This window comes from Papaver somniferum, chromosome 2 (assembly GCF_003573695.1).
Source record: "Papaver somniferum cultivar HN1 chromosome 2, ASM357369v1, whole genome shotgun sequence".
Classification (NCBI taxonomy): Eukaryota; Viridiplantae; Streptophyta; class Magnoliopsida; order Ranunculales; family Papaveraceae; genus Papaver; species Papaver somniferum.
Window position 1 is genome coordinate 133,674,374 of NC_039359.1, and position 10,652 is coordinate 133,685,025.

The following is a 10,652-nucleotide window of genomic DNA, read 5'->3' on the forward strand; positions in this document are numbered from 1 at the left end:
AATATGCAAGTTATACCGTCTGATCATGTAACTTACTGAGATGATGTTAATTCATATGGTCATGGATAAATCTCCTACTGCTGCTAGCCCCAACAGTAGTGTTCCCAGCGATGTATGGAAATCATTCGAAAATGCTAGTATCTACTCTACTTTTGATAGTGAAAATGTTACTACCCCTGGTAGTAACGAAGTTAATACTGTGACTCATTTATTCTTGAAAGGAACTGGCTGGGCAGACATACTGACGAAGAAGGTGAGTTTATTCATAAGATTTTTGTTAAAGGGAGAGAAAAATATGATCCGAGGAGAGCAAAACTCGTAGCTGACTCGTTAACTAGGACCTATTTCATATTTTTTCCCGACTCAGACTAAAATGTCCATACTGATCATTAAGCTGTTCAGGGGTTAGAAAATATTGATTTTCAAAATCGTTATGTTATGAACCCTAAAACTACTCCATGATCTTTTTATTTTGGTAACAAAACATCAAAATTCTAATTAATCTCGTGTCCTCTGTTTACCTAAATTTTTCTTTGATTTCACGAGTGCAACCACTATTACTAACTTAGATCAAGAAGATTTCTGTAAAAATGTCAATTGGAAAGAACAGTAAGAGGACTTAATTAAAACGAGAGACAGACAAAATTACCACCACATAATCAGACCTAAGCACTTGACATCAACCCCAACACTATTATCAACTTCTTCGATATTACCCTGTAATAATTAATCCCCTTGATTTGTAAAGAAATTATATCTGATGTTCTCATTATACCCATCATTCAATCAATACTGCCACTAGATCAGGTTGATGTTGATGACATAAAATAATTGATAGGATTTTAAGAAAATGTCAATTAAAAAGAAAAAAGATTTTAAGATCATCGTTATCATTAGATCGACCAAAACAATATACATTATCTTTACCAGGTTATTGGTTAGAAGTGTGCAAAGAGTTCATGTAACAATAGAGGGTGTTTTAGTCCGAGTCGGAAAAATATACCAAGTTAGTCCTAGTTAATTAAAATGAGAGAACTTAATTAAAAAGAACAATAAGAGAACTAAATTTAAATGAGAGAAAGACAAAATTACCACCACATAATCAGACCTAAGCATTTGACATCAAGCCCTAACACCATTATCAACTTCTTCGATATTACCATGTAATAAATTAATCCCCTTGATTTGTAAAGAAATTCTTTCAGGTGTTCTCATTATACCTATCATTCAATCAATACTACCACTAGATCAGGTTGATGTTGATGACATGAAATAATTAATAGGATTTTAAGAAAATGTCAATTAAAAAGATTTTTTCTATAGAATCATCGTTACCATCAGATCGACCAAAAGAAAAATTGGAAAACGATATATATTATCTTTACCAGGCTATTGGTTAGAAGTGTGCGAAGAGTTCATGTAACAATTGAGGGTGTTTTAGTCCGAGTCGGAAAAATATACTGAGTTAGTCCTAGTTAATTAAAACGAGAGAACTTAATTAAAAAGAACAGTAAGAGGACTAAATTAAAACGAGAGACGAACAAAATTACCACCACATAGTCAGACCTAAGCACTTGACATCAAGCCCTAACACCATTTTCAACTTCTTCGATATTACGCTGTAATAAATTAATCCCCTTGATTTGTAAAGAAATTCTTTCTGATGTTCTCATTATACCTATCATTCAATCAATACTAACACTAGATCAGGTTGATGTTGATGACATAAAATAATTGATAGGATTTTAAGAAAATGTCAATTAAAAAGAAAAAAGAGTTCAAAATCATCGTTATCATCAGATCGACCAAAAGAAAAATTGGAAAACGATATACATTATCTTTACCAGGTTATTGGTTAGAAGTGTGCGAAGAGTTCATGTAACAATTGAGGGTGTTTTAGTCCGAGTCGGAAAAAGATACCGAGTTAGACCTAGTTAACGAGTCGATTACGAGTTTTGCTCTCCTCTGATCATATTTTGCTCTCCCTTTAACAAAAATCATTCATAAAGAGCAAGAAACAAAGAATGGTTCTCCCAGAAGTTGAACATGGCTGCCAGTGCAAGAACTAATAGATTTAATATGCCAGCTATGTAGATGATAAGGAATACGATGACTACCCAATATTTTCATCATCGTCGGTACTAGAGAAGATGGAGATTGAAGATGCGCCTTCTCTTCCATCAGGCGGTTCTCAACTTGTTTTGTGAAAAAAGAAACTAAAACGGAGAAGAGCTCCCGAAAAGAGATGAGACGTGTTACATGCGCTGGGTGTAATTTTTTCACATTTCTGGCATTTTATTTTTTACTTTTGATTTACTTTTTCGCTTCTTTCCTTTTCTTTGATGGAGGTTCAGGCTTATGCCCCTATTTCAGCTTTTCTTTTGCCTTTTTTGAATACATTTTTCTCAGAAATTTGTCGGAAAGAAAAGGCGTGTCGATTCTATCGTGCTTGTTTAGTTGTTTTAGATAGTTCCGCTAAAATATTATACATATTTATCTAAAAATACTGTTATGTTATTTTTCGGTCGAGATTCAAATATCAAGTGAACCCTATTTAGTGAATGTGCACAAATCTGATTTCAATTTTTGAAACCCTCCTTAAACCAATTTTGAAACTAGTCAAACTAGAGATTAATGCCTCCTCAAAATAGGAAATAAATCTAATAATAAATATTGCACAGGTGGAAAACCAAAAGAAAAAAAGAAAACCCTAAAAAAGGAAAGAGCAAAAAAAAGCGAGTAAAAGTAAGATTTTGCAGTGCTGTCAACAGTCTACAGTCTACACACTCCATTCCATTCTCTCAAAACTAGTATTACCTCTCTTTCCACACAAACAATCTCTCCTCCTCCCAATCACAGACAGACAGTGGTGTTTCTTTCTCTCCCCCACCCCCACCCAAAAATTTCATTACTTTCATTTTCCTTTCTCCAAATTATGTAAAACCCACCTTCAAATACCTAACCAACAATCAAATTCTCCACTTATAGAGAGAGACAGAGCTAGAGACAGACCCTTTACCCACCATGGCTCAATTGTTCAGAGATAGAATTCTGGGTGAATCAAAAAGAGAAAGTATGAGGATTTCCACAAATGGGGTAGCTAAAAGCTTTTCAATTAGTGATCTACCATCACCATTTGGGGAATTAGAGAATGATTTATCTGATTCAGAACTTAGAGAAACAGTTTATGAGATTTTTGTAGGTTGTTGTAGATCTTCAGGAGGGAAACCATTAACTTACATACCACAATCTGAGAAGAACAATCATGAAAGATCACCTTCTTTTTCTTTTAATTCTTCTTCATCTTCATCAAATTTTTCATCTTTATCATTACAGAGATCACTTACTTCAACTGCTGCTAGTAAAGTTAAGAAAGCTTTAGGTATGAGATCTAATAGTAATAAGAAAAGTCCTGGGAAGGAAATTAGTCCAACATCTAAGTCTAAGAAGCCTGTTACTGTTGGTGAACTTATGAGGGTTCAGATGAGGGTTAATGAAGCTACTGATTCTAGAATCAGGAGGGGTTTGTTGAGGATTGCTGCTGGTCAGGTGAGCTCCAATTATTATTATTTTTTTGGCACTTTTTAAAAATTAAAGTTTTGGTTTTTAGTGGTTTGGAACTCATGTGCTGGTAATTTGGGCAGTGAGCTAAATTAGGTTAGAATTCAGGGAATTTGCATTTATGTTCATGTTCTAGTAATTTCGGTTGGTGGGTTTGGGTATCTTGTGTTTTGTAATTGGTGGAAAGTTTGGATTTTGATAGTGGGGAATTTATATTCTTGTTCAGTATTTGGGCAGTGAGCTGGTTGAAGATGAGTGAGTTATGGTAGTTTGTTGATCTAAGTTTTCTGTCTCTCAAAATTCCTTGTGTTTCTTGTTTATAAATGGATTGTTTATTTGCTTCTCATTGTGTTGTTGATTGAGTTTAGTTCTTTTATCAGTTAAGGCACAGTTCAGTTTCTGGTTTTCTTTGCGAACTCTGTGGGACTGATTGCTAAACCATGTTCTTTCACATGAACATATTAGGTTCAAAGTTGTGTGGAAATCTTGGCTGAGACAGTTAGCAGCTTAGCAATATCAATATGATGTACCTTTTTTGTTCACATTCTAATAGAACGTGGTTCTTGGTTTTGATTGTGGCATCTCTATTTTTTATACCTTTAAGTTTACATGGCATGACATGTTTGCCTTGGTATATTGTTAATCAAATAGTTTCATGTATTTGTTTTGGATTTATTCTTTAATTCTAGTCAATGTAAGCTGTGTTAGTTTGTTTTCTTGAGGAATATTACTTTTATGGAAGTGTAGATTGTAATACCGTGTATGTGTTCATAACAGCTTGGAAGGCGTATCGACTCAATGGTACTTCCACTTGAGCTATTACAGCAGTTCAAATCAACAGATTTTCCTGATCAACAGGAGTATGAAGCATGGCAAATGAGAAATTTGAAGGTACTTGAGGCTGGTCTCCTCTTGCATCCTATTGTCCCAATAGAAAAATCAAATTCTGCAGCACAACGCCTTCGTCAAATAATAAGAGGAGCATCAGAAAAACTTATAGAGACTGGTAAAAACACTGAATCGATGCAAAGCCTCCGCAGTGCTGTAATGCCTCTTGCTTCGAGGTCCATTGATGGATTTGGCTCTGATGCATGCCATTGGGCAGATGGATTTCCATTAAACCTTCGCCTATACCAAATGCTTCTCGAAGCTCTTTTTGACGCCTATGATGAAACATCAATCATCGAGGAGATAGATGAAGTTCTGGAACTCATAAAGAAGACTTGGGTGATCCTTGGAATGAACCAGATGCTTCACAACCTTTGCTTTACTTGGGTTTTATTTCACCGTTTTGTTGCAACTGGTCAAACAGAAAACGACCTTTTATTTGCTGCTGATAATCAGTTGGCAGAAGTAGCTAAAGATGCAAAGGCAACAAAGGATCCAGTCTACTCCAAGATCTTGAGTTCAACATTGAGTTCGATACTCGGATGGGTGGAGAAAAGACTTCTTGCCTACCACGACACGTTTGATCGTGATAATGTTGATTTAATGCAGAGCATTGTATCACTTGGGGTGTCGGCAGCCAAGATTTTAGTGGAAGATATCTCTCACGAGTACCGAAGGAGGAGGAAAGAAGAAGTTGACGTGGCTAGGAACAGGATAGATACGTACATAAGGTCATCAGTTCGCACTGCTTTTGCTCAGGCAAGTTATATTTGCTAGTTTATCAGAAAATTATTAAAACAAAGGCAGTTTATATAATCAGTGGTTCTTCATTGCTATTGAATCTTCCTTCGTTATAATCTTGCGTCTGAGTTCAGACTATTTGGTCGTGTTTGTATGTATTTGTAAGTCCCCACAATAAACGTCCAAGTACCTAAAATCACATAGTGGTGTGATTGATGTCTTCTGTATCTACATTGAAGCAAACTTGGGTATAGAAAATCACACCCATGCCTATAAGGTGATGAGAACTCCTTATAATGAGTCAATACATGTCCTCTACTTCTTTGTCTTACATCTATGTAAATGTGAAACTAGTTTCAAGTTCCAAGTATTATTATCAACTTTTGTATGGGATTTACAACTAAAGAACATCTTTGATTTTATCTTATGACAGATAATGGAGCAGGCAGACTCAAGCAGGCGATCATCAAGACACCAGCCAAATTCTCTTCCTGTCCTTGCTATCCTTGCAAAGAGTGTTGGGGAACTTGCATGTAAGGAGAAGGAGGTTTACAGTCCAATTTTCAAGAGATGGCATCCTCTTGCAGCAGGGGTGGCTGTTGCTACCCTTCATGTTTGTTATGGGAATGAGCTGAAGCAATTCATTAAAGGGATCCAGGAGCTAACTCCTGATGCAGTACATGTGTTGAGAGCTGCGGACAAGCTGGAGAAAGATCTTGTGCAAATTGCAGTTGAAGATTCAGTGGACAGTGACGACGGTGGAAAAGGGATAATCAGAGAGATGCCTCCTTACGAGGCTGAAACTGCAATGGCCGATCTAGTTAGGGGGTGGCTAAAGACAAGGGTGGACATGTTGAAGGATTGGGTAGATAGGAATTTGCAACAAGAGGTTAGTGACTGCCAACTCCTTTCAAGGTGCTATTTCTTTGTTCTTTGCTCTAATTGATGGGAAAAGTTGTTAGTTCTCTATTTCACTTTTCAGCTACTATAATTATTTGATATGCTTAAAATTGCATTATTTGCTAGTGGATATTATAAATAGTAAAAGTGGATTAAGTGCTCCATCTACTTATACTTTGGCGTGGTAACATAGCTCATGTAATCCTCGCCCTACATCGGTCTTTAGTTAGCTTGTCATATAGAGGGATCTATCAGGCTCTATGTAGTAGCAACTCATTGACCAAGCAAATACTAGCAAAATACAAGAGAGTTGGGTTTGGCTGTCAGTGCACATGCTTTGATTCAGAAAGAACCATCTGGAAAAAAGCACCAAAAGAATATTTTCTGAAACTATTTATGACGATATGCTACGCAACTAAACGCGCTTTCACAGTTATGACATGCAGCATAAATAGTCTATCTTTTCACCTGGTCAATGTCATGTGTCTTACAGGGTGAGGGTAATCTTATAGGATGGGCGGATCATATATACCATAACTTAGCGAACTCTGAAACATGCTGTAAAATATGGTTTTACAAATCTAAGCATACCAAGCTTTTCATTATGGTGTTTCTTTGGTAATTCCTTAAAGATTTTAACCTTTTCATAGCTGTGTGAAGCTTAAAGTGTCAGCAGTTTATGATTGAAGATGTTACATATGATAGCATAGAAAATCATGAAACTTCTGTGATGCGTGTCAAGCTTAAAAGTGTCAGCAGTTTATGATGGCAGATGTTACATATGAGAAAATCTTGAAACACCTGTGATGCGACTATGAACTTTTTCCCAGTTGCATGAGTCGAACACTAAATTATTAGAATGGCCTGTGAATCTCATTCTCATGAAAATTCATCTTTGATGTAATCCCTACATTGATGATGGGAATGATTTCTGAATGGAAATTAGTTCTTGTTTATTTATTTTCTGTTTGTTCTTTATATTACTTTTCCTAGGGAGAGTTGTATCCTCTTTGCGGTGGAGTAATAAAAAAACTCAGCTATTTGTGGCATTAACAAACACCTTTCGACATAGAAGTAAAGTTAGCTAGGTTGTATCATAGTTTTCTATAGTTACCTTACCTTGTCAACTATGTCTTTTCAGGTGTGGAATCCACGGGCGAATAAAGACAACTTTGCTCCCTCGGTCGTTGAAGTCCTACGAATGGTGGATGAAACCTTGGATGCATTCTTTCAGTTGCCGATTCCAATGCATCCAGCCTTGCTTCCTGATTTAATGACTGGCCTCGACAAATGTCTTCTGCATTATATTTCAAAAGCAAAATCTGGATGCGGTAAAATGCCCACCAATTTCTTCTCTCCTACCTTTAAAAAATTAATGTATAGATTGTGTTTCTAACATGTATTTAATATCTTGCAGGATCACGGAGTGCTTACATCCCCACCTTGCCAGCATTAACAAGATGTACAATAGGATCAACATTTGCATGGAAGAAGAAAGAGAAGCTCCAAGCCTCTAAAAATAGAAAATCTCAGGTTGGAACAATGAATGGAGAGAACTCCCTTGGGATTTCACAACTATGTGTTCGTATGAATACTTTGCAGCACATCCGGGTCGAACTGGAAGTTTTGGAAAAAAGAGTTATCACGCATCTAAGAAATGCTGAATCGGCTCAACCGGATGACATTACAAATGGAATAGGGAAGAAGTTTGAGCTCTCCCCAGCTGCTTGTGTTGAAGCAATACAGCAGCTCAGTGAGGCCACAGCTTATAAGGTAGTTTTTCATGATTTGAGCCATGTTCTTTGGGAAGGTCTGTATGTTGGTGAGCCATCATCTGCCAGAATTGAACCTGTTTTGAAAGAACTCGAGCAGAACCTGGAGTTGATATCAGAGACTGTCCACAGTAGAGTACGTACACGTGTGATCACTGACATAATGAGAGCCTCTTTTGATGGGTTTTTAATGGTACTTCTTGCTGGAGGCCCTTCTCGTTCATTCTCTAAACAAGATTCTCAAATCATAGAGGATGATTTCAGCTCTCTTAAAGATCTTTACTGGTCTAATGGGGATGGACTGCCCGATGATTTAATCGATAAGTGTTCGAAAACAGCTAGAGATATCCTTCCACTTTTTCAATCTGAAACAGAAAGCCTAATTGAGCGATTCAGACGTATGATGTTGGAATCTTATGGTCCTGCTGCTAAAGCCAGACTTCCGTTACCTGCAACTTCAGCACAATGGAATCCAAATGAGCCAAACACGTTGTTACGTGTTCTGTGTTATAGAAATGATGATGCTGCTTCCAAGTTCCTTAAGAAGACTTACAATTTGCCAAAGAAACTGTAATGTCATTGAGGTCTAGCACATGGTGAAGCAGGCAATAGTCCGGCTGTGGCGACAGCTCTCATAAGGGTGCACCACATCGTTTATATTTGTTTATATTTCCTATTTTTTACGCCCTTACATTTAATTATATTGTTTCTTAGCCATCTAAAATCAAATTGATCGTGAGAATTTTTCTTTTTACTCTTTCATCATTTGTTTTCAACCATTTTTTACTCGACCAGTTCCAGAAGTAAATTCCAAGCCAAGATGTGTATAATCAGTTTCTTTTAACTATTTTTGTTTTATCCCAGCTTCCCCACCATTCCTTCAGTAGCGGCGGCTTTTTTCCCCCCAGTACTTGCACTTCATTTTAAACTTGTAAAAGAGGGTGTTGATGATCTGATGATTTCAAGTTATTTTTTTGTTGTACTTTTTCAATTCTTGACCATTAATTCTTCGTTGTGTTATGTAATATGTACACCAGTCATGGGACATTTTGGCATCATTATTCATGTTGTAACAACTGTTCTATGTTTTCAAATATTTTGGACACTCCAGCAGGTTAGATTGTAGCTTGTTCAGGCTGCTGCATGTTTCGTTGCTCTACCATATAACCTACACCTAGAAGGAACTTTGGTGCTTCAATGACTTGAGGAGCTTCTCCCTCCCACTTTGTGCAGGTGAGCATGTTTAGCCCATCTAGTCAGTTGTGTCAGTTGAATCCAGCTACTTGGGGATTTTAATCATGTAGTTATGCCTTGAGAACTTTGTATTTCAAATAAAATGGGCTTATCGCACTGGGAAGTTGCAGGGAAGCAACTTTGTATTTCAGACAGAAAATTCATGAAGAAACATATTTGTATTATAAGCACTTAGTATTTTATTATCTGATACGATAAATTTAACACACATACAGTTCATTCCCTGCTTATACACTTATTATAAACTTGAGCATAGCACACCATAACTGCAACCTACCTATCCCCAAGGAGCGGCAGGGTTGTGTCAAAAAAAAAAAGAAGCATCTTACTGGAAATAAGTGATCAGTGGCTGCTTCCCAAGGTCAATCCTTCGGAAACCTTTACTGAAGCTGGCCTAGATGAAACAGCTTCCCACCATGCCTTAACATGAGGCCTAGAGTTGATCAAATCAGCATGTGGAGTCTTCATGATATATGCAATATAAGGAAGGTGATTAAGATCAGCTAGTGTATAACAATCTCCTGCAAGATATTTACTGCTGCTAAGCCTCTTTTCATAAACATCAAGAACTGTTCCAACTTTCACCACGTTCTCATCGATAGCCTTTTGATCTGGAGCCCAACCTCGTAGAGGAGCAATAAAGGTGTTAAAGAAAATTGGTCCCATCGTAGGGTTGAATTGCTGAGATTCTACTTCACATCCTACAAGTACTTCTGCGAAATCTTCAAGATTTCCAAGTTGGAGTAGATCCGTCCCTTGGTCTTTGTGTTTATGTGCGATATAGTTGTTGATGGCTCTTGATTCTGCAACCAAGAAACTATTTTCATAAAAAAAGAAAAAGCAAGATTAATTCTTAAGCTCGGAAAGAATGAACAGGAAGCACTCACCAAAGAGAGTGATGTCTCCATCTTCAAGTACTGGAATCTGACCAAATGGGTTCTTGGAAATGAAATCAGGGCGTTTGTGTGCTCCGGTACCAAGATCAACCGGACAAATCTCGTACTCGACGTTTTTCTCTTCGAGGCAAGCCCTCACACGAGCAGTGCATGTTGAAAAAGGAACTCCATGTAGCTTTAAGGGTGCCATGAGTAGTAGTTGTTGTTTCTGAAAGAAGAGTAAAGAGAAGAGAAGTTTGAGTTTTAAGTGTATGATGAAGGATACATAATTGAGTTCTCTTATTATATAGAGAAAGATGAAGGATAGACTAGGGACTTTGGAGTAGAAATCTAATTTATCGTTTCGCGAATTATATAATGGAGGTTGAGTTTGATCACGAACGTAGTGATATCATCTATAAATGTTTTATTTGAGTTTTTTATTTTGTAGAAAATAAGTACGAAATATCCATGAAGTAGGCAATTCTCATGCCTTAGAATTAGTTGAACAATTGTTACTTTGAATAACGGAAAAGAACGATCGTTCTAAACTGTGTCATATTGCAGGATGGTATGAAAACCCCAAAAAAAATCTATATTTTATAAGATAAGAAGAAGTGGTGTCTATGTGTCCGGGGAACAAGGATGATAGAGATAAACC

The 10,652-nt window shown here is 36.9% G+C and overlaps 2 protein-coding genes across 2 annotated transcripts; one reads left to right on the forward strand and one right to left on the reverse strand.

Moving 5' to 3' along the window:
- Nucleotides 1-2,819: 2,819 nt before the first annotated feature.
- Nucleotides 2,820-8,769, forward strand: LOC113349169 (protein unc-13 homolog). The gene is made up of 5 exons (XM_026593098.1): nucleotides 2,820-3,549; nucleotides 4,339-5,208; nucleotides 5,624-6,079; nucleotides 7,232-7,421; nucleotides 7,508-8,769. The coding sequence occupies exons 1-5, from the start codon at nucleotides 3,025-3,027 to the stop codon at nucleotides 8,434-8,436; spliced, it is 2,970 nt and encodes a 989-aa protein (XP_026448883.1). The 5' UTR covers nucleotides 2,820-3,024; the 3' UTR covers nucleotides 8,437-8,769.
- Nucleotides 8,770-9,255: 486 nt separating this feature from the next.
- LOC113349170 (glutathione S-transferase F13-like) lies at nucleotides 9,256-10,329 on the reverse strand. Its single transcript, XM_026593099.1, has 2 exons — nucleotides 10,004-10,329; nucleotides 9,256-9,919 (listed from the first exon to the last, which is right to left on the reverse strand). The coding sequence occupies exons 1-2, from the start codon at nucleotides 10,200-10,202 to the stop codon at nucleotides 9,459-9,461; spliced, it is 660 nt and encodes a 219-aa protein (XP_026448884.1). The 5' UTR covers nucleotides 10,203-10,329; the 3' UTR covers nucleotides 9,256-9,458.
- Nucleotides 10,330-10,652: the final 323 nt, after the last annotated feature.

Bases quoted from the DNA above. Each gene is read 5' to 3' on its own strand.
- LOC113349169 (XM_026593098.1), top strand. From the start codon at position 3,025: ATGGCTCAATTGTTCAGAGATAGAATTCTGGGTGAATCAAAAAGAGAA. The intron at 5,209-5,623 runs GCAAGTTATATT...ATCTTATGACAG, and splicing joins TTCGCACTGCTTTTGCTCAG to ATAATGGAGCAGGCAGACTC. The intron at 6,080-7,231 runs GTTAGTGACTGC...ATGTCTTTTCAG, and splicing joins ATAGGAATTTGCAACAAGAG to GTGTGGAATCCACGGGCGAA.
- LOC113349170 (XM_026593099.1), bottom strand. From the start codon at position 10,202: ATGGCACCCTTAAAGCTACATGGAGTTCCTTTTTCAACATGCACTGCT. The intron at 9,920-10,003 runs GTGAGTGCTTCC...TCTTGGTTGCAG, and splicing joins TGGAGACATCACTCTCTTTG to AATCAAGAGCCATCAACAAC.